This window comes from Aquarana catesbeiana, linkage group LG04, assembly GCF_042186555.1.
Source record: "Aquarana catesbeiana isolate 2022-GZ linkage group LG04, ASM4218655v1, whole genome shotgun sequence".
Taxonomy (NCBI): Eukaryota; Metazoa; Chordata; class Amphibia; order Anura; family Ranidae; genus Aquarana; species Aquarana catesbeiana.
The window spans coordinates 61,549,548-61,573,955 of NC_133327.1; the positions used below are offsets into that span (position 1 = coordinate 61,549,548).

General features: G+C 40.9%; 1 protein-coding gene across 2 annotated transcripts in view; it reads right to left on the reverse strand.

Annotated features, from left to right (window-relative positions):
* Nucleotides 1–2,911: 2,911 nt before the first annotated feature.
* The window catches only part of LOC141139296 (adhesion G protein-coupled receptor F5-like), a 128,915-nt gene continuing 107,418 nt past the window's right edge, over nucleotides 2,912–24,408 (reverse strand). For both annotated transcript variants that reach the window (XM_073625264.1, XM_073625265.1), the window contains 6 exons: nucleotides 20,654–20,833; nucleotides 17,767–19,095; nucleotides 14,188–14,229; nucleotides 10,580–10,645; nucleotides 9,067–9,148; nucleotides 2,912–5,766 (listed from right to left, as the gene is read on the reverse strand). In XM_073625264.1, the coding sequence (XP_073481365.1) occupies nucleotides 5,696–5,766; nucleotides 9,067–9,148; nucleotides 10,580–10,645; nucleotides 14,188–14,229; nucleotides 17,767–19,095; nucleotides 20,654–20,833 (1,770 nt within the window). In that variant the 3' untranslated portion in view covers nucleotides 2,912–5,695. The remainder of the gene's footprint in view (nucleotides 5,767–9,066; nucleotides 9,149–10,579; nucleotides 10,646–14,187; nucleotides 14,230–17,766; nucleotides 19,096–20,653; nucleotides 20,834–24,408) is intronic.

The window sequence follows — 24,408 nt, forward strand, 5'->3', positions numbered from 1 at the left end:
TAAAAAGGCTAGGGCTATATTATATTAGGGCTGATAGTGCTAGAACTATATTATATTAGGACTAATAGGGTTAGGGCTATATTATAGTAGGACTAATAGGGTTAGGGATTTATTATATTACGACTAATAGGGTTAGGGGGCTATATTCTGTTAGGGCTAAGAGGACTAGAACTATATTACATTAGGACTAATAGGGCTAGGGCTAATGTTATATTAGGGCTAACAGAGCTAGGGCTATATTATATTAGGGTTAAAGGAGAAGTACAGCCAAAGCTCATTTGCCTGTACTTCTGTGGACCACAGGGGTGCAGTTCGTTCTGCAGTCCTGTGACCTGTTTTCAGCTGACAGCTGAAGCCCACTATCGGCTGACACAGGGCCCTACCAGATGGTCAGGATATACCCAGGAGCCTGCACCAGTACCTGGCTCAGCCTCTAAGTTGCTGAATGCCTGAGCCAGCCTCTTCTGCCCCCTCCACAGCCCAGCGCTCCATTGAGACAGAGCAGACAGCAGTGACTGACCATCACCAGCTCTCTGCTCACAGAGCACTAAGAACTGAGCAATCAGCAGTGTCTGATCGCTCAATTCTCAGTCTTAGAGCAGGCGGGGGACAGATGCAGCATTGGACCAATGCTGCATCCACCTAGGTAAGTATGGTTTATAAAATATAAAAACAATTTCTCTTTTAATAGGGCTAGGACTCCTGTATATTATATTGAAGCTATATTATATACAGTAAAGACTAATCTGGCTAGGGCTATATTATATATTATATTAGGGTGGATAGGGCTAGGGTTAGATTTTATTAGGGCTAGAGCTATAATATATTAGGGTCAGTATGGCTAGACTTATATTATATTAGGACTAATAAGGCTGATATGGCTAGAGCTATATTCTATTAGGTCCAATATTACGAGAGATATATTATATTAGGGCTAAAAGGGCTGATAAGGTTAGAGCTATATTATATTAATGTAATATAAAAGTGGATTGCGCTAACTTCTGTGTATCATACCACTTCTTAAAAATCTACAAAAATACGATATCTATCCTATGTAGCGTGCTTTTCTATATCAATTAATATTGTGTCAACAATATACTGTCCACTTAATGTTTACTAGTGACAAAATAATATTCCAAAAAACTGTTTAAAGTGCTAGTGCTAAAAAATAAAATATGACAAATATTAAAAAATGTGCAATGTGCCAATATTACCTAGTGACCATCAAATATCACATATCAACATGCATATAAACTACTTGCTCATGTCCTCAGCATGTGCAAAAACACTACAGCCCACTAGATGTCCTCAGTGGGTAATTACTTCTGTGCAATGACGTAGGTGCTACCAAAAGCTATTTTAAAAAGTATTAATACTAAACAATGTGCCAATATTACTAACAAAATATTACATATCAACATTCATATGTACTGCATAGTGCAAAAAAATATATGACCTTGACATTTGCAGTAACACCACAGTACACTGGATGTCTTCAGTGAGTGATCACTTCTGTGCAATGACGTTCCTTTTCAGTATATTGTGCTCCTAATTCACCACTTATCAAGACTTTACCACCACCTCATGCAATGTCCACTCACCAGATGTAGTAAGAATAAACGTCTTTGGTTCATTAAGGATAACTATACCGTTTGTGATGGGTCCAATAGCAGCCTTTCCAAGCAATGTATTAGTATCTCTTGCTCTGTTCAGTGCTCATAAAGACATATGGATAGCCATCATGGTATAGTATGTCATTTCATTTTATTAAAAACTGTGTCTCCTCACAGCGGCATGTGACGAGAACGTTCCCAGCAGCCTCTACGCGTTTCGCAATGTAATTTGCGTCATTGATACTTTACTATATTATATTAAGACTAATAGGGCTAGGGCTATATTATATTAGGGCTAAGCGGGCTAGAACTATATTACATTAGGACTAATAAGGCTAGGGCTTTATTATATTTTTAGGTCAATATGGCTAGAGCTATATTATATTGGGGCTAATAGGGCTAAGGCTATATTAAACTGTATTAGGACTAATAGGGCTAGGGTTATATTATATTAGGGCTAATATAGCTAGATCTATATTATATAAGGGCTAAAAAGACTTGGGCTATATTATATTATGATATAATGTCACAAAAAATCTAGATTCCTGTGAGCAAACAGCGCTTGCTGGTAACAAGTGATATCAGACTCCTAGAAATAAACAATAAATATCACTTGTTACCAGCAAGCTCTGTTTGTTCACGGGAATCTAGATTTTTTGTGACATTATTATCAATTACTAATCACTGTATTTGAAACAGCTGCTGCAATTAACACTTTAGTATATTGTTTATAAGGTTTATTATCACAGGCGCGAGTGTTTACTTATCACATTTATTTATTCTATATTATATTATAGCTTGAGCTACACATTATTATTATTATATTGGGAATAATTCTGGAACAAAGCCCTAACAAGTGCTGGCAGCTTGGGTTGCTGGCTACTTTTTCTTTTATTTCTTTACGCTGATCTGAAGCCTAGTGAGACCTATACATAACAAAGGTAATATTGATACTTACAGTTTGTAATGCTGTGCATTTTAGATAAAAAAAAAAAAAGAAACCTGTATTAGTTCTGGTACTTCATTTGCATATTTATAAAACAATTTCGGAAGAAAAAATTGCTGAAGGCAACAATAAACTTGACATATTATAATATTAATAGACACGAGTACAGCTTGCATTATGACAATTGTATGTGTAGGTAATGGCAAAAATAAATGTATGCAGGACATGTATCTTATCAATGAATATCCAACATTGTTTTTCCTATTCAAACTTTACACACATGGAACAGAGTAAAGTTATGTAGCAGATAGACCAAGGATAATTTAAATAAACAGTCATTCCAGATCTGTCCTAGGCTTATGAAGGTTTATTGCATTAACATGCACACAGCTCTTGTCACAGATATATATTTATAGAGCAATCAATAGCGTAAAAAGATTTTGAATTTGGATATAGTATATGATTGCTGTAAAGAAAAGAACACACACATAGGAGTTCATTTACTAAAAGGAATTTGAAAGTGAATTTCATTTAGCTTCATGAATGAGGTAAAGCTCTGTTGGCTTCTGTTACCCAATCATATGCAAGCAAAAATACTTTTAATTTTCTATACATGTGATCGGTATTCTTTGTAAGGGAAAAATTCACATACAAAGAGAACAGCTTATTTGGCATTAGTAAATCAACCTGATACAATACAAAGGGGCCACATTTGGACAGGATGCATCATCTAGACATGACATCTCCTGAGTAGCTCAAAGCTAATGCCAGCTTTATTCCCCTAATGTTAAGTAGCGGGGAATCCATCAACTTTCACAAAATATTAATTACTGAATGTGGTCTCTCATACTTATGTTCTTATTCTGCATATAGTCAAATGGGGACTACAAGCACTCTACGGTGAATATCCAAAGGTGGTTCCAAAAAAGCATGATGACTTCTCACAGAGCAAAAATGGCTTTTCAAAAGTCTTTAGTATAGGGCAGTTCTCAATACATCTTTAGTGCATAATGCGTGGGGCTACTACATAAGCCCATTGTCACATTTTCTAGGAACTAGAGAAAATTGGTGGGCTTTGTCTTTCTGGCTGCTCATCAGATGTTGACTAAAGCTTGGCTGCAACGGTTTATCCTTTTTGCTGAAGTAAAGCAGCAACTCATGAGGACTATGGTCCATGAAAAGCTCACCTCAATACTGAATTACACTCATGTTTTTGAGAGTCTGGGAAATGTGGATATCTTGAAATGATGGCCTGAACCTTGACCATGCTCCACTCTATGTCTGACTGGGCCTCTGGTGACTCATTATGTTGGCTTGGATCCTGCAGGGATTTTTCGCTCCCCTCCTCATCCTATGGTCCTGGTTTTCCTTCTCCCCCTCCCCTCACCCATCCTTATCTTCTTGACCTAGTTTTGACCTAGTCTCACTCCATTACTGCGTTCTTTTTTTTTCTACCTTTTTTACCTGCTTTCTAGCCTTCTCACAAAGTGCTTAGAAAATCTTCTTTTTCCCCTCCCCTTTCTGAATTTTTTAATTTTTATTGGCACTCTGCCTCTTCAATAGGTGTTAGAAGCCTTCCAGTTTCTAATATCTAATATTTGCTTATTAATGGAGTTGTAGAGGCACAAGGTTTTTTATCTTAATGCATTCTATGCATTAAAATAAAAAGACTTCTATGTGTAGCAACCTCCCAAGCACCCCCTAATTACTTACCTGAGCCCCATCTCTCTCCAGCAATGTCCACAAGTGTCTTAGCTGTCCGGGACGCTCCTCCTGAATGGCTGAGGCACAGCAGCGGTGCCATTGGCTCCCACAGCTGTCAGTCAAAGTCACTTAGCCAATCAGGAGAGAGAGGGGGTGGGGCACAGGGAACTGTGCCTCAGCTCGGTGCCCCCATTGCAAGCTGCTTGCTGAGGGGGCACTCAACAGGAGGAAGGGGCCAAGAGCAGCAAAAAGTGACCCGAGAAAAGGAGGATTTGGGCTGCCCTGTGCAAAACCAACTGCACAGAGGAGGTAAGTATAACATGTTTGTTATTTATTTTTTTTAAGACTTTACAATCACTTTAACATTACTAACATACTGTATGTATAAATGTGTTGAATCTTAATGAAATAGTCCAGTTGTTATATTTTTATTTCTTCTAGATTGGGAAAAGTAGCATATATAGATTGTATAATCTATGTAAAAAAATACAGTATATATAGATTTGATTAGTCTGTGCATCTATTTGTTGAGCTTACATATGGTAGTAATTGAGCTGGCAGACACCCCTCCTCCTGGCCTGTATGGGGATAAGGTTTTACATCCATTTTGGTTGTTAAAAATGCATAGAAGTTTAATAAGTACGAATTTATTCCACAAAGAGAAGGTGAGATGCATCGTGAGAGGTGGAGGCTCCCCACATCTAAATGAATATACAGTATATTACTATGAACTACCTCATCTTGATTACCTTTTCCTTGAAAGTTCATCTATGTTCATTGTATCACACTCCAGGCAAATGTTGGGTGAGGCTGCTTACATTTTTTGTGCTATTTTGTATCACTACACATTGGTGGGAATCGAGAAATTACATTAAGGATATTATTTAGGGCAGAGATCTCCAAACTTTCTAAACGAAGGGCCAGTTTACTGTGCTTCAGACTTTAGGGGGACTAGACTGTGGTCAGTGGGAGTAGAAAATGTCCTGGTGTCAGTGAGAATAAATAATTTGTCTTTGGTATTAGTAGGAGGAATAGTGCCCCATCATTGTTGTCAGTGGGAGGGATAGTGCCCCAAGGGCCAGATAAAAGCAAGCAAAGAGTCACATCTGGCCCCCATGACACAGTTTGGAGACCACTGATTTAGTGTTACAAAAATTTAACTTTACGTATGAAATAGCTCAAAATATGTGTTTGGGGATGATTTTAAAGTAGAGAAATATTAGAGCTTACAATAAAATGTTTTAGACTTTGGCCTTCTATTTCCCTTCGACCCAGAACACACTAAAATACACTCATTTTCGTAATTATAAGAAAATCATGTTGTATATCAGTGTGATTACATTGTAGACCCCTGCATTTTGCTTATTTTTACTCAGTTATGATCACTCATGATCCACACCCCAAGTTCATCACACTGTCCAGCCGTTGTCTTTTATGTGAGCACTGAGTATGAATTTCCAGATGTTTCACTTGAATCTTGAGTCGAGTAGAGATGGTAGACAGCTAAATTAAAACAAATATTCAAATATTAGAGCTGACAATATACAATCAAAGAGGGCCTACCATACGGCAAAATGTCTGCTCCCCTATGCATGCAAAATTTCCAAAATTGAAAACAACTGGTTTAGACTCTACCAACTCTCGTATATAAAAAACCCAAATATGACAAAACAAAAAGAAAAAATAGAAAAAATCAGGGTCTAACCCCTAATGATCCAATATGGACTGATCAGTATAATACATGTGCATATGCAACATCATGTTCTTTTGTTTTGATCCAGAGGCTACCTTGCGGAATATAAGCATTAGCTTCAACTTAATCATATGGAATATATGGACTTGAGTTATGGATATACAATATGATCGCACATGCTTTGAAATGCCTTTAAGATCCAAGCTCTGTATGCCCATGGCTTTTTGAAATGAGCCCCTATTGGTGTGCGAGGGAGGTGTTTGCAGTGGAATATGAGCCTAGCTATCTGTAGGAACACATAGGCTCTGTAAAATATCCTCCTCTGGACCACAGGGCCCTATGAATATGGTTAAGGGTGCCGCCAGTGCATCATCTGGGGCTCCATAGTGTATACCATTAATACATTTGTGATCAATACCTGAAGACTCTGTGCTTTCTATACTTTGGAATACCACTTTGTCAACTGGTTCAATCTCTGGAAGTATATGTCGGTTTTCCATCTGGAATAATTGACTTACCTACTGGGTCTGTCCTGGGAATTAAATGCACACTTTTCTTCCACTTTGAGGATCACCTAGAATCTACTAAGTTTTTTGGAATCACTCATACTAACTCTATACGATTGTTATGTTGATAAGTTATCAATATAGGAGATTATACATATTGTGTATATGAGTGATATATGTCTGAGAGAGGTGTAGCGTATGATTTTACCTTTCAATACATTTTTATTGAATACAGTAAAATGTACAAAAAAAACCTTGTAGAAGAAATCTGAACAAATTAATGGGGTGGGTAACTACATGGCAAATGAGGCTCAATGTAGAAAACTTTGGGTGGCAAAAATATGAATGCAATCTATACACTGGGGGGAGAATCTCTGGGGGGAATCTAGGATGGAATAGGACCTGGGGGTCCTAGTAGATGATAGGCTCAGCAATGGCATGCAATGCCAAGCTGCTGCTAACAAAGCAAACAGAATATTGGCATGCATTAAAAAGGGGATCAACTCCAGAGATAAAACGATAATTCTCCCACTCTACAAGACTCTGGTCCGGCCGCACCTGGAGTATGCTGTCCAGTTCTGGGCACCAGTCCTCAGGAAGGATGTACTGGAAATAGAGCGAGTACAAAGAAGGGTAACAAAGCTAATAAAGGGTCTGGAGGATCTTAGTTGTGAGGAAAGGTTGCGAGCACTGAACAACTTGAGAGGGGATATGATTTCAATATACAAATACCGTACTGGTGACCCTACAATAGAAATAAAACTTTTTCGCAGAAGAAAGTTTAGCAAGACTCGTGGCCACTCATTAAAATTAGAAGAAAAGAGGTTTAACCTTAAACTACGTAGAGGGTTCTTTACTGTAGGAGCGGCAAGGATGTGGAATTCCCTTCCACAGGCAGTGGTCTCAGCGGGGAGCATCGATAGCTTCAAGAAACTATTAGATAAGCACCTTAAATGACCGCAACATTCAGGGATATACAATGTAATACTGACACATAATCACACATAGGTTGGACTTGATAGGCTTGTGTCTTTTTTCAATCTCACCTACTTTGTAACTATACTAGGGGCTTAGTATAGGCAAAACTGTACCTTGTAATGCTCGTAATCCAAAGTGCTCGCATACCAAAGCTAGTTTCCCCGTTGAAGTCAATGGAAATGAAAATAGTTTGTTCCGCATTTACTTCAATGGCATGCAATATCGCATGCGGCCAGAGGTGGGGGCGTCGGAGAGCCTCGGAAACACACGGAAAGGCCCAAGGACAAACCTCGGAAAGGCTCGGAAATGGAGTATTTCCGAGTCTTTCCGAGCATTTCCGAACGGTTCCGATCGGCTCTGGCGCCCCCCACCTCAGGCCAAACGCAGGACTGCACACCGCTGTGGCTTGAATCCTGCTCGTTTTGCAAAACAACACTCGCAAACCGAGTCAGAATTTTTAAAAATACAGTGCTCGTATTGCGAAACGCTCGTTAACTGCATTACTCGCAATCCAAGATTATAAGTGTTATAATATACAGTGCCTTAAAGTATTCATGCCCCTTGAAATTTTCCACATTTTGTCATGTTACAACCAAAAACGTAAATGTATTTTATTGGGATTTTATGTGATAGACCAACACAAATTGGCACATAATTGTAAAGTGGAAGCGAAATGATAAATAGTTTTCAAAAATTTTTTAAAACTAAATATCTGAAAAGTGTGAAAAGCCATCTTCTGAAATTTGAATTTTGAAAATAATAGAATAGAATAAAAGAGATTAAAATGGAGTAAAACAGAACACAATAGAATAGAAAATAAAGTAATAGAATAGAAAAGAATAGAATGGATTAGAATAAAAAATAATAGAATACAATAGAAAAGAATAGACTAGAAAAAAATAGAATAGAATAGAATAAAATAGAATATAACTATCTTCCGAAATTCGAATTTAGAATCAAACCAATTTGAATAGAAAAGAAGTAATTACAGTATTATTCATAAGGAATTTGGATTGATTTAATATATATTTAATATATTCAAATTTGATTTAAATCCATTGGAAAAAAGTTGAATCCGGTCAAAAACAAACAAACAAAACGAAATGAAACGAAAATTAGAAACGAAACGATCCAAAACAAAGGTTTGTCCTCTGAAAAGTTTCAAAAAGTTCAGTGACCCCACCAATTAAAAAAATACTTGACATAAAAGTAAAAAATGTATTAAAAATAATAAAGTGGGCAGAACTTGCCTGCCTTGCTCTGTTTCCCTAATCTTTTCCTTCTTCTGAAAACCCATACCACCATTTAAATAAAAAACGTCATTGACAGCCGCCTTCTCTGTCAGCCCACAGATGATGTTTGTGCCCCTTTCCTTCAAAGGTCTAGTGAAATGTCAAGGGATCTCGGAGAGGTGTTTTTTTTTTCAACAGATGAGTGTAATGTTATATTAATTTATATATATATATATATATATATATATATATATATATATATATATATAGAGGAGGGGAAGGGTCAGAGACCGAAGGCCACGGAGACAAAAGAAAAGTGAAGAAAAAACATCCTTGTCACTGTCAGAAAATGTGAAATAAGGTGAAATGTGGCTGTAAATCTATACATACACACCTCTTTTGCCAAAAAATATTTTCTTGTAGGGCTTCTTCCTTCTCTTTGGCTTTGATGTTCCTGATGAGTCTGTAGATGTTGTCTGTAAAGGTAAAACAAACCACTTTGTAATATACTAATCATGGGGAGCAGTTTATCAAAAATCGAAATACGATTCTGAAGACTTAAAAGTCCAGCCTAACACTAAAATTGCTATATCTACAGGCATCCATGATCTAAGACTATATGAAAAAACATTAAAAAGCACATGGGAAGTCCTGATGTGTGATACAAATCTGTATCAACAACACAAGGGGGTCGATTTACTAAAACTAGAGAGTGTTAATCTGTCCCATTACTTTTGGTCCCTTAAACAGTGGGAGGCACATATACAAACTGTTGTATTCCTACACCGTTCACCTGATTTGGATGTAAATACCCTTAAATTAAAGCTGAAAGTTTGCAGTTAAAGCACATCTTATTAGTTTAATTTCAAATCCATTGTGGTTATGTATAGAGCCAAAAAGATTAGAATTGTGTTAATGTCCCAATATTTATGGACCTGACTGTAGCTCCTGCTATTGTGAGAAGGGGTCCTGTGTTTATACTAATGTGTGAAGCTCAGTGACAACAAGTCTGACCTGTAGTGAAATTCTGATTAATCATACAATGCTCAGGAGGGCACGGAGTCACATCGGCTGCTTTATGGGATTAGTTAATTAGCTCATGTTCTGTTTCTGGTTACAGTTGTATTGTTAGAGTAATATGAGCAGGAGGGGGACCTCCTCTTCTACTGTATATAAGACTGTATTCTGGTTCTTATAAAAGAGTCTGATTCCTGTTTGACCCTCCGTACAGAGCCTCATCTCGTACTTGGGGGGGGGGGGGGGAGAATTATTCGTATGGGTTTCTTGTTCGGCTGATTGGAGTGTTCAGTAGCTGCCTTTGCGTTCAGAAATGGAATGTTCTAAATGGCTTTAACCCCTTTCATATTCGGGATGTCGTTACAGAGTGGAACTGCAGGAAACCAGGGTAGTGTCAGCCTTGGCCGGGCTATACACAAACAGTGTGAACATCTGCTCACACCATTTACCTATGACTAGGGATGAGCTTTGAGTTCAAGTCGAACTCATGTTCGACTCGAACATCGGCTGAACAATTTGGGGTTTTCGCAGCAAATTCGAAAGCCGCGGAACACCCTTTAAAAGTCTATGGGAGAAAACAAAAGTGTTAATTTTAAAGGCTTATATGCAAGGTATTGTTATAAAAAGTGTTTGGGAACCTGGGTCCTGCCCCAGGGGACATGTATCAATGCAAAAAGAAGTTTTAAAAACGGCCGTTTTTTTCGGGAGCAGTGATTTTAATAATGCTTAAAGTGAAACAATAAAAGTGTAATATTCCTTTCAGTTTCGTACCTGGGGGGTGTCTATAGTATGCCTGTAAAGGGGCGCATGTTTCCCGTGTTTAGAACAGTCTGACAGCAAAATTACATTTCAAATGTTGAGTCCCAATGTATATTATGGGGTACACTTACCTGCCCCCTGGATCTGAGTGTTCTGAAGTAAGAGGAAGTTATGCTGCTACTTACTGCCTTCCGCACCTAAGAACAAACATAGAGATACAAATTATATCGTGAGCAGTAAAATCTAACATAGTTCATAAATAATCTGTTCAGTGATAGAGGAACATAGAATGTTACAAAAATCTGCAATCATTGTTGGATATTGCTGCTACTGGACTTAAAGCAAAACTTCACCTGAAAAGGGAAGTTCCACTTATCTGCCTCCCCCCCTCTCCTTTTGCAAACATTTCTTTTTCTGAGAGTGGGTACCTAGTTTAGACAGGTACTCTCTCCCACTTTCCCTATGGCTTGCCTAGTCAAGCAAAGTGGAAGTTCGGCACCCCCCTCCCTGCCCGCAACCCCCGGAACACATGTCCCAGGAGCCCACGGGACCATTCAGAAAGCGTAGCATGGCTCACACATGCATAGTGGTTAGCTGGCTGTGAAGCTGCAGGGAGTCACACCTGGAATCCCACAGTCAACATGGCGGCACAGGAAACCCAAAGACTGGCAAAGAACCAGCCTGGGTGAAGACAGTGCAGGATCCCTGGGCTGCTAATTGTCTTTTTAATAAGTCAGCAACTACAGTATTTGTAGCCGCTGACTTATTTATTTTTTTAAAGACTGGAGCTCCTTTTTAACGTGTATTTAACTACTTGCTGCCCGCCCGCCGTCATATGACGGCGGGACGGTGCAGCTGTTATCCTGGGCCGCCGTCATATGACGGCGCAGCCCAGGCGGCGCGCGCGCCCGCCGCATCGCTCGGGTCCCGGTGCGCGTACCGGTGCGCGATGTCCGCCGGGCACCCGCGATTGCCCGGTAACCGAGCAGGACCGTGGATCTGTGTGTATAAACACACAGATCTACATCCTGTCAGATGGGAGGAGACCGATGGTGTGTTCCTTGTACAGAGGAACACTGATCGGTCTCCTCCCCTTGTGAATCCCCTCCCCACACAGTTAGAATCACTCCCCAGCAACACATTAACCCCTACAGCGCCCCCTGCTGGTTAACCCCTTCATTGCCAGTCACATTTATACAGTAATCAATGCATTTTTAAAGCACGGATCGCTGTATAAATGTGAATGGTCCCAAAAATGTGTCAAAATTGTCCGATGTGTCCGCCGCAATATCGCAGTCACAATAAAAATCGCAGATCGCCGCCATTACTAGTAAAAAAAATAATAATAATAAAAATGCTATAAATCTATCCCCTTATTTTGTAGACGCTATAACTTTTGCGCAAACCAATAAATATACGCTTATTGCGATATTTTTTACCAAAAATATGTAGAAGAATACGTATCGGCCTAAAATGAGGAAAAAATTTGTTTAAAAAAACAAAAAACATTTGGATACTTATTATAGCAAAAAGTAAAAAATATTGTGTTTTTTCAAACTTGTCACTCTTGTTTTGTTTATAGCACAAGAAATAAAAACCGCAGGGGTGATCAAATACCACCAAAAGAAAGCTCTATTCGTGGGGAAAAAATGATAAAAATTTCATTTGGGTACAGTGTTGTATAACCGCGCAATTGTTATTCAAAGTGCGACAGCGCTGAAAGCTGAAAATTGGCTTGGGCAGGAAGGGGGTGAAAATGCCCTGTATGGAAGTAGTTAAAGTATTACTAATCTCACAACAGTTAAACCAGTCTGTATATGCAGTAAAGCATGCTTGTTATACTCACTGTGGAACCTAAGAGGTTAATCCTCTGCATTGTGTAAAAAGGCTGTTTGATCATGTCTTCTCTGATCCTTTCTTTATTTCACAGTTCCCAAACCATGGGGGAAACATGCACAGTTTGGTGTGTATTGCTAGAGAGTTGTTTTTTTTTCTTGGGAGAATGGTCCTGCAGCCTCATAGAACAATCAGGGGAGAACAAAATCTCCTCTTACAAGCTTTAACCACTTGGTGCCTGCGCTATAGTTGAAAGATGGCTACAGCGTGGGCCTAAATTGCTGGGAGGGCGTACATGGATGTCCTCCCGTGCTCACGCTGCCTGCGACTTGGGACTCGGCTGATCGGAGTAAAGGGACAATCCCAGCCCTTTACCACATGATCAGCTTCAGCCAATGACAGCTGATCACATGATGTAAACAGAAGCTGGTAATCAGCTTTTTCCCCCCTCACTCTGACAGGGTGATTATCAGCTTCTGTAAAAGGGACATCGGTCCCACACAGTGACCGCCAGTGCTGCTAACCAGTGCCCACCAGTGCTCCTAACCAGTGCCCACCAGTGCTACCTACCAGTGCCCATCAGTTCTGTTAACCAGTGCCCACCAGTGCCACCTACCAGTTCCCATCAGTGCCACCTATCAGTGGTCATTATTGTCCTCAATGCAGCCCAAATAAAGTCCTCAATGCAGCCTGATCAATGCAGCCTGATTATTGTCCTCAATGCAGCCTGATTATTGTCCTCAATGCAGCCTGATTATTGTCCTCAATGCAGCCTGATTATTGTCCTCAATGCAGCCTGATTAATTCCTTTTTTAAACTACCATTTTTGCAGTCTCACCATCTCCCTCACCAGCAGCCTGAATAAGGAAATCAGTGAGCTGCCATCTTCTCTCCACTTGGCTCTCACGTTACACACACACAGTCCCACCTCCGCCATCAGCATTGGACCAGCTCCTGTGATAGGCAGAACACTGGTCCAATGCCGGTGGCGGAGGCAGGACTGTATGCGACATGAGAGCTGAGTGAAAGCCGAGGAGCCGAGTGGAGAGGAGATGACGGCTCGGTGAGGTACGCTGTCATCGTATAACACACACCCCTGCTTTGCCCCCGATTTTCAGGGGAAAAAAAGTGTGTGTTATACGCTGATAAATATGGTAATTTTAGTACAGGAAAGGAGCCACCACAACTGTGCAAGACTGAGGGAAGGAAGGAATTCAACTTTAAATGTTTGTTTTTGAATTTAAATAAGTACTAAACTTCTTTTTTGAGATAACACGTTAAGAGGACATACTATAAACTACTTATTTAGCCTATAGTGTCATCAGGGGTGGGGAAACTCGCCTCATAAACCTCATGTGGTTACAAGCTGGATCCCTGGTTTCCATAAACATCAGCTACCCCTATGTGGGAGATGCTGTTGCTCTACTACCGGTGAACTGCTGCAGGGTGCAAATACATACAAAATGACAAGGTGGGGGGCATTGGTTGTGCATGTAATAGAGATGATTTTGCAAAATAGGGAATGATGGTAAAATGAACAAGAATAGGATCATTTTCTTGTAAGTGATTGTGTCCATAACTATACTTAGAATAATATTGGGGTGTTCTGATCCAGACAACTGATCTAGCTTGACTTCTTTGAGTCAAGATAGATCCCCCATGTGGCAATAGTTGCCCGGAAGGCTCTGTTTTGCCTTATTTGAGCTGTGAAGGGTTAAACTGGATGGACAGGAGTCTTTCTTCAACATATGATAATACACCTGACTGTTTTTCTTTCCTCCCAAGATGGGTTGACCAGGGGGTGTCTGATGGGTGGCTAAAATCAGCCACATCTGGTGATAATCATCTCATGGCCAGAATTACATTTGATGCTGATGGCACATCTTATCACGTTGCTACCCACCTTTTGGTCCAGCAGCACAGTTGATATCAAAATGAACAATCCCTGGAAAAAAAAACAAAGCATATGTTAGAGTTCTGGGTTATTATATTCATGTATACAATTACTGCAAGCATATAAAATATGCAGTGAAGACAGCTTGGCTGGACAGCAAAATGGCTTCATGCTCAGAATGAAGTCTACGAGGCTTTGGATGCTTTGGATTGGGTTAAAAAGTAAGCTGGCCATACATGCTTAGATTTTTGTTTGAACATTCATATGGAAATTCAATGTGTACCAGTGGCGCATGGTGCTCCATTTTTTCGGAGGGGTCGGGGGCAGGTGGTTTGTTTGCCCTCCCCTTTCGATCGGTCAAACCAAACCACCCCCACCCCCTCATCGCTCTGTTGATTGGCAAACCGACCCCCGCCCGCTGCTCGCCCATCCTCCCACCAGCCCCGCATCCTACCCCATCCAGGCCGTGGGCAGCTTTGCTGGCTTCCCCCTGTATCTCCTCCTCGGCGGCTTCCTCCCTGCTTCTGCTCCTGGCCAATAAGGTCGCTTTTCCTCTCGGCCAATTGGGTCTTAAGATCCATTTCCTGATTGACCGGGAGGAGAAGCAGGAAAACAATAGTGAATATTAATTTGCTATTGTCACACAACTGGGTGGGCTTGGGGCACAGTGCTCCAAGCCCCAAGCCCACCCTTTTTGAAGCCAATTAGAGCCTCAGGCTTTAATCATGTGTTTCCAAAAAAAAAAAAAAAATTGAAATCCAATGCGTCTGGCGCCCTACATGTAGATTAGGGGCCGGGCACATGGATCAGGGGGGCGGAGCCCCTGCGCTCCTAAAGGAGTGTTCGCCACCGATGTGAACAAAGACCCTGTTAACAATTAGAATTTTACTTGTTTGAATTTTCTCCTCACTATGCTTGAAAATAAACATCGATTTGACCACACTAACCATTGGAGAATCAAATGTTCCGAAAACAAACATTTGCATCTAAATTCTATTGGTGTATGGCTGATATATGGCCAGCTGTGAACTTTCAAACAAAGCATACTTACCTTATTGCCCCCCCCCCCACCTTCTTACTAGGGGCCTAACACACATGTGAAAGGGGCCATTACATGGGCAGCATGAAACAGAACCAGGGAGATAGGGTCTATGAATTTCTGCAACAAACCACTAAGGATGCAAGTGGTGTGGAAAAAGATGGGTTAGTTGAAGCACATGTTAACCCTAAGGCCCCACTCACACTTGCTAATGGAGCCATCACTGATTACATGTGGGAGATCAAGTAGTCAGGGGGGTCAGGGGGACCCTTCATGGATTCTTGCACCAGGGCACTGAAGGTTCTAGTTACACCTCTGATTCTCTAGTTTATGAACTACATGTATTTACAGTTTGTGTGTATTATACTTGTAGCACCCTCCTAGATTAGGATGCTAGATACGTTAACGTAAATTTAATCTTTTTAGCTTCTCTGTAGTCAGTGCAGCAGTGTGTGATTATTTTTGGCTGTTCTAGGTCCTGTTGGGTACAGGATCAACTACTTTCCCCTGCCTTCTAGTGTATTCTAGGAGGTTCCGGTCTGAAAGAGACAGACCTTTGGTCTGAATATTCATGTGGTCTCAGCCAATTCCCGGAGGAGAGACTGCCCAGTAGGTGGCTGAGGGGTGCATACATAGTTTGGGGCCTGGAACAGTAGGGTTCTTGTCCAGGAGGAGAAGACCACACCTGAAGGGCTGCTTCCCTTCTAGGCAGATTAGCTGAAGTCTGCAGGAGTTCATTGAGGTACAAGCGTAGGGAGAGCTGGGGGTCTATTTGCTGAGTAAAGCTGGAGGCAATTCAGAAGGGATTCACATTGGATCTGGCCTGGAGGCTCACAAGGAGAAGTGTCTGACTGGTGTTGGACAAAGGCATCCAAGCACACAGGGACATAGTGAGTAAAGGCCAGAGTAAGAGATCCTGGTGACTGTTGCTACTAACTATTTTAGCATTTGCTCCAGAGTTGTTGACTTAGGACTTTTCCTGTGTCTGGAGCCCCTGAGTTGTTCATTCATCTACTGTTAAGGGGGCTATCATGAGAGTCTAGTTAAACCAGAGAGTGTCCTCTGCTACATTGTGCACTAAATGTGGAGTATCCCAAGGCTTCCCCTGCACCCCGACCAAGTTTAATGAGCATTAAACCCCAAAAAGACACTCACTGCCTTGTCATTGTGTTGCAAGACTGTGAGAGTTTCTGTGTGCCTGGCTGCCTGTGTACTCACTTGGAAAGAGAGCCTGGGACAAATCTGTGGGGCCCATCAGGGGTCCACTCTACATACATATTATATTTTAAATCAGTATTATTTCCAAAAGTAAACATTTATTATATTGCAGCTTACCAATTCTTAGATGTGGTGGTTTTCTTTACAGTATTTTCACCTGGTGATCTAGCCAATAAAGCTGACCATACATCACACATTTTTTGTTCAGGTAGCTGAACGAACCTCTGATCATCATGGTCTTCCTATTCCTGTCATGCAAGATGTAGATCACATAACAAAAGAAATCAAGTCCTGGGGTCAGCATCCAGAAAAACAATGACTTTCCAAAAAGCCTGTTCATGTAAAGTCGATCTATCGATTGGCTCTTCATGAACAGGAACAACCATCAAAATTCTGCTGGTTCCTGCTGAACTGGATGAATTTTGATACACGTATGGCCAGCTTGTGTGTTGTTTTTCAACAGAACAAGCTGTCCTGTAGATGTAGCTGTTAGAGGGTTGAGACAAACCATTTACCACTGACAGAGGTGTTTACAATAATCAGCTTTTATTTATGTAAAACCTTTATCCCAAAAGGAACAAAACTGTTTGCTGTGACTGCTTAAAAAGTGTGAGCCGGAGTTTGGCTTCAATTTGTTAGTGTATCTAAATTTGCTAATGCATATAAACAGAACTGGGACAGGTTCTTCCAATGCCCAGGACAAGGAGGCAGAACTGCGCCACCCTCCTAATGCATGCCATAGAATTGGTGTACCAACTTGTGCCCATTCTTTTCCCTAACTTCTCATGGTTGGCATGGAGTGTGCACTGCCCCTGTATGGCCAGTCTCTTGCTTTTTTGTGGCTAGAAGGTAGTTGCACATGCACAGTGTGTTCCTGTGTCAGCTGTGGGCGGAAGTGGGGGAAAGCAGGTATGTTAGAGCACGGCGTGGCAGTAGTAGCTGTCAGAGCAGATATGGAACTGCGGCCCCTGGTTGATAGCCAAGCTGATATGGACCTTGCATGCGGTAAGGGGGCGCCCTCCACTACTGCGGCACTCTGGGCGGCTTCCCCTCCTGCCCATGCCTTGTCCTGGCCCTGCACATAACCCTACTCTCCCCTCAAGAGTGACAATGGTTCTGGCCACAAGTATCTCTGTTACTCCTTCATCCAGAGTGTACTAGGCACAATAATACAGGAGGTCTGTTACAGGCCAGACCAGGTAAAAACAGAGGAAAAAAGGAAAACTAATGCAGCCACCACATCTAATGATTGGTAAGCTGCAATATTTTGTAATTTTTGGTTATGTGTGTATCACATCTTTGATATATACTATGTACATTATTTCACTTACCTGAAATGAATTGAGCACGGCAAATATTACATTGATCACCAGGTTGTCGGGATGAATTACAACTCCCAGACCGAATCCCCAGGTGGTTCCGAGAAGAGGAGTGAGGATTGCCATGGTTTTAGCAATCAAAATCAAAATTTTCCTGTCTTCTTTTCCTGATTGTTCACCAATTGTAGGCCTCATTAATTTGAAGATGACCACCACTAGGATCAGTATGTCAACAAATACAATGGTTAAAGCTGGCACCACGAAGGCAAGGAACGACCTGGAGTCACTGTAGTCAAGCCAGCAGAATTTGCTGCTTATAAATCTTTTACTGGGTTCTGTTGAAGCCACGGTGATAATGGTTATAAGGAGTGGAGATCCATAACCCAGGAGGAAAGCTATGATCATCATGGTCTTCCTACTCATGTCATGCAAGATGTAGACCATGCGATAAAAAAGAATAAGTCCTGTGGTCAGCATCCAGAAAAACAAAGACAAGTAGAAGAAGAAGCTAAAGAAGGCAGCGGCTTTGCAGGCAGCTGATCCTTTATTGTTCTCTACTAGTGCCGCTCCAATGATAAACCAGATATCGGCTACCAGAAGCGTTACAGCAATATTTACCAGGCAGACATGACGTATGTAGGAGGTCTTGTTTTTGATAACTGAGGCCCACACTAAGGCCTCGATGAGTAGAGTAATCACCAAGCAACCGAGAGATATTCCGACTCCAATGTAAGTAATGATTGCCAAAAACTGATCTTGAATTGATGATCCCATAAGGATTGAGAAAGAAGTCAAGTGGTTACATGAGCATAATATCATATCATTTTCTGTAATTGTCGTACAACTGCTATTGTTCCAAAGTTTCTGCTTCGGGTCATACCAGACACATTCTGGATTCACTAGTGATGTTTTACTTTTACTAAAGTTCATATTTATTTGAAATTTACTGCTATCAGTGTTTTCACTGTAGTTCTTAATGATCGTTGACATAACCAGCCCATTGACAAACCCCTGTGTGGTATTTGGCAAAATGTCCTTCAATGTACTGTAAGCAATGGTAACTACAGTGGTAGAATTGCCTATTATTGCACCCTTATCGATGAACACACTTCCAGTTAAATGTTGCATGGAAAAATTCTTTATGTAGCTATCATCTTTGCTCACAACCTGTCCAGAAAGCTGAATATTGCTGAGCGAATCATCTGTAAAGTTGATTGTGCCATTGAAGCTCAGATTTTTTGCAAAATTCTCAACAGAGTTCAGAATGGTTACACTCTGGCTAGCCATACCGTTCCAAGCGCTGGATGTGCCCACCACGACATCAACTGTTTTTATAAAGTTCTAGGAGAAGAAAAGTCTGGTGTAATTATTTTGTTAAGACCGGTTAGCTGTAAAAATACTAAAATAAAATAGAATCGATAAGTTACATTCCTATGAAAACATTGCCAAAAGAACTGAAGATTTTGTGATTATGAATGTTTATCTGAAATAGAGAGGTGGAGATGTAGTTGTTAGAGAAGGTGTTGCCATAAATACATATTTATTCCTATGGTTGTGTCTTTTAACAGCCAGTCTACATCAGCATGGCTGATTTCAGATACAGGTTGAGACTTCACAAAGTCCCCAGATCTCCAGTGGAAGCGTGGAAGTTATATACTCAGACTGTTTAAAGTGGTAGTAAACTCCTTTATACCGGAAAAAAAAAAACTCCACCTGCAAGGCAATATCATAGTTACATAGTAAGGTTGAATAAAGACACCAGTCCATCCAGTTCAACCTGAGTGAGTGTGAGTGGGTGTCTACAATTCTCCCTATTCCTGTACATCGTGTCTCATTAAGATGCTCATCTATTATATTATTATTTATTTAAGGTACCCATATAGTGCCGTCAATTTAACCAGCGCTCCACACATACATTACACACTCACATCGGTCCCTAACCTCAAGGAGCCCACAATCCATGGTCCCCAACTCACATTCATATACTAGGGTCAATTTTGGCCAGAAGCCAATGAACCTACCAGCATGTCTTTGGAGTGTGGAAACCGGAGTACCCAGAAGAAACCCACGCTGGCACAGGGAGAAACATGCAAACTCCAGGCAGGTAATGTCCTGGTTGGGATTCGAACCAGCGACCCTTTTTACTGCTAGGTGAGAGTGCTACCCACTACACCACTGTGCCACACTACATTGCATACTAGCACATTATGAAAGACTTAACTTAGAAAGAAGCCCTCTAGCGGCATGCTTTCACCACTGCAGAGGCTTCCATCTTTGCCCAGTCTACCTTCTGGGTTCGGGTCTCTGGCCTCCTGACTGGATGAGCCACGATGACGTCAATCCCGATGTTGGCCGTGGAACACAGCTCAGGCATGCATCAGAGCACACGCACCAGTGATGTCACTGGCTGCTGCTTGCTAGAATATCTCTTAAGTGGTACAAGTTTGGGAGATATTCATTTTACCTACAGGTGAGCTTTATCTTTATTATAGTTTTACCTGTAGGTGGTAAAAATTAAAAAAAAAAGAGTTTACTACCACTTTAAATACAGTTAACTGTAATGCTACTTTATGTCAGCAGAAAGAAAAACTCCAGGTGCAGCGCTTATGACATTTGAGAGATTGCTGTCCACAGAATATTTAGCTGCAACTTAGCTGCTTGCCTAACTGCTTCGTCCAGTGTATGTATATAAATGTCCTGGATGAAAAGCAGTTATAAGAGGATTATGGCTGCAGCTGCAGCCATGATCTTGATGTCATGTTTTAGTCAGCGATCACTGATCACTTTTACAGGGCTCGAAAGGGGGCCACCTACCTGCCGCTGTCAACCGCAGTTCCCAGCTCCACATTCTTTTTTATAGTGAATTTCCTTTATGTTTGGCTGATATAGACAGACATACCTGCATCATGACAGGCTCCACTGCTACGTTTGCATTTGAGACTGCAGATATGATGTCAACCATGAGCTGTAAAGTTTGGGAGGAGTCCTCAATGTTTTGCTTCTCACTGGTGGCTGTGGCAGTGATATTTTTAAGTAATACCGGCAAAGTTTGCTGCACCTCCGGACTGCCTATTACGTTCTATGTTAAAGTGATGGACAGAAGAAAGAAAAAAGTTGCTGAATTAGTTATCTTATACACTTCTTTTTCTGCTGTCTTTTCTTCACATACTGCACACTTCAAAATCTTCCAAGGTAGGCCTAATGTACACAGGACGTTTTACAACCTCTCCTGAATGATTTAACTTGACAGATAGTAACCAGTTTACATGCCGCGTTTGCGATTAGAAGCGCTTTTTTAAACTCAAAAATTAAAAATGCCTGTAAACGAAACGTGGCTAAACGCTAGTTACCACGTTTAGGCTTCATGTACACGGGGCGTTTTTACAACCTCTACTGAACGATTTAACTTAACAGATAGTAACCTCGTCCATTTTGCCGTTTACATGCCGCATTTAGCGTTTGCGTTTAGAAGCGTTAAAAAAAAAAAAAAAAAGGAAAAAATTAAAAAACACCTTTAAACGAAGTGCAAGTTAAAGCGTTTAGCTGCGTTTAGAAGCTTTAAAAAAAAAAAAAAAAAAAAAAAAAGCAAAAATGAAAAAACACCTTTAAACGAAGCGCAAGTTAAAGCGTTTAGAAGCGTTTGGCGCTTGAAATGCCTCTAAACTCAGCGTCTGAACCCTTTTTTTTGCGTTCCAAAAAAAGCCTCTAAACTCAACTGCCTAGAAACTACTGTAAACGACCCTGTGTACATGTACTGATAAGATAACATAGAGGAGAGTTCAGGGGCAGCTGAAAAAATAGCCCAACTGCTCCTAAACGTCCATTTACCAGCAGCAGTGTACATGAGGCCTTACGATGTTTACAAGCTGTTACAGGCATTTGGCGTCTCATATGCCTCTGAACATCCATCCTGAACGCATTTGTTTGTTTTCCAAAAAAAGCTTCTAAACTCAACTGCCTGGAAACTACTATAAACCCTGTGTACATGTACTGATAAGATAACCTAGAGGACAGTTCAGGGGCAGCTGAAAAAACGCCCAACTGCTTCAGCAGTGTACATGAAGCCTTAAAGTGGGACTTAGTATTAGAATCTCTTCCAGATTTTCACTGATAACCAGTTGATAACCAGCTCTTAACTACAGTTCAGATTACCTGTAAACTACAACCAGAATTTTTTTTACATTTCAGCAATGAGCTAACAAAGTAAGAAATATATTGGGTTTTTTTTTCAGTAAAAAAGAAAGAAAGGAAAAAAGTGCTTTTTTTTCCTAGTCTGACCAAAATTAGTTAAAAAACAAGAAAAAACAAGTGTTTTTTTAGATTAAAAAAGTGCATTATTTAATTTTTTCTATGTATAGTAGCACTTTAATTTTGTTTCTATTTACAAAGAATAGAACTTACAAATGAAATAACAATTAAGACGTAAATGAATAAAAATGAAAAGTTAATTAACTACTTGAAGACCAGCCTATTAAACCTTCTTCCTTTCCGGTCATTTTTCATTTTTAAGTGATGTGATACTTTGACTCACAATTATTCAGTCATGCAATATTGTGCCAAAATGAATTTTATATATTTTCTTTTTTTTTTTTTTTGACAGATAAAACTTTTGCTGGTATTGCTTCCCGCCCAGCCAGTGTAGATAAACAGCTAGTCAGAAATCAGATTTTTCTGGGAGAACGTACGCACATGTCGTCCCATTTTGGGCACCGGTGAGCAGCCCCAAGGCCGTTGCTGGTGCAATCTGTAGGGAAACAGCAGATCACATTTGGCTACTGCATACAGTATCTCTGATAATTGATGAATTGAGTAATGTAATGTCACCATAGTGACACTGCACTGCTCTTATGACAGTAATCTTTTTTTGTTTTTTATGTAAAAAAAGAAAAAAAATGGTAAAATTAAAAAAAAATAAAAAGTTAAAAAAAAATAAAATAATTACAGGCTCATTCACACTCACAGTGCTCTCTGAAGAGTGATCTGAACAGGGGTTAAACAGTTTTAACCCCCTTAATGTTGGACTACTGCCCCACAACTGTGTGCATTGTGCATGGTTGCAGAGCACTTCCAAGGGGCTCTTATTCATTTAAATGGGTTGTGCTCAGCAGATAATACATCAGTAATGCCCACAGAGTGCAATAGGGAGTATATTTCTTGCCATGGAATGTACACACCCCTGGCTGCTATCTTCCCATCTAAATGGGGAGCAGATGAGGGGCAAAATGTGACTCAACCACAGGGTTTTACCTCCTCCAACTGCAATAAACTCCCCACACCTGTGCAGCCAGTCACAGTCTCCCTGAACCGCTGCACCATTCCCAGTGTCGTCATAAGGCTTCATTCACTTGAAGCCAGTCACAGTGTTCCTGATAGCCCCAACACCAGTGACAATGTCACCAGAGCCGGCAACAGTGTCCCTGAACTTGGGCCAGTGCCACCAGGGCCAGTGCAGCCATCAAAAGCGTTCCTGATCACCACATCAGTACAGTGTAGCCTCTGCCTGCCACCTGTACTGTACCTGGCCTGTTTATTGACCACGTTTTTGCCTGCTGCCTGGACCGATCCTTTGCCTGTATATTGACCATGTCACTGCCTGACACCTGAACTGAGCCATCTGCATGTCCCGCTGACTACATTGCTCCGAGACCCCAGTCCCTGCCATCCCCTGTGGCCAAATGCACTCTTATGCCCCGTACACACGGTCGGACTTTGTTCGGACATTCCGACAACAAACTCCTAGGATTTTTTCCGACGGATGTTGGCTCAAACTTGTCTTGCATACACACGGTCACACAAAGTTGTCGGAAAATCCGATCGTTCTATACGCGGTGACGTAAAACACGTACGTCGGGACTATAAACGGGGCAGTGGCCAATAGCTTTCATCTCTTTATTTATTCTGAGCATGCGTGGCACTTTGTCCGTCGGATTTGTGTACACACGATAGGAATTTCCGACAACGGATTTTGTTGTCGGAAAATTTTATCTCCTGCTCTCCAACTTTGTGTGTCGGAAAATCCGATGGAAAATGTCCGATGGAGCCCACACACGGTCGGAATTTCCGACAACACGCTCCGATCGGACATTTTCCATCGGAAAATCCGACCGTGTGTACGGGGCATTAGAAACCACAGCAACTCTTTTGTTTTTCCTTTCTTCAGCCTTCTGTACTTCCTGACCAGTGAATATGGCATTTCTGAGGGCTACCACATACCAGTAGGCCAGGCTTGTTTGGCTTGTAGGAATGGGGACTGCTATAGGTGATGATACACTAAGTTATATTCATTGACCGCTCATATAGAGATGACCATTACAGTACATTGTTTGTTATGCACTGTTGGTTGATTTTTGTGATAAACGAGATATATGTCTGGTACATAATAAGTCTCATATATGTGGCATCCCCATACTCAGGAGGATTATGTATGTAAGTATGCCTATGATGTGTTTGAGAAATGTCTTATAAAACTGACAACTTTGTGTAAGAAAATTTGTCATTTCTTTCCACATTTCCAAAAACTTCTGGCAAAAAAATGAAGTCTTCAAAAGAATCACCACCATACATACTCTCCAAATTCTGGTCATGTGTTTCTACTGTCCTGTTGCTCCAGGGCCTCAAAAAATATGATAGGCAGTCAGGAAATTAGATGCGTTA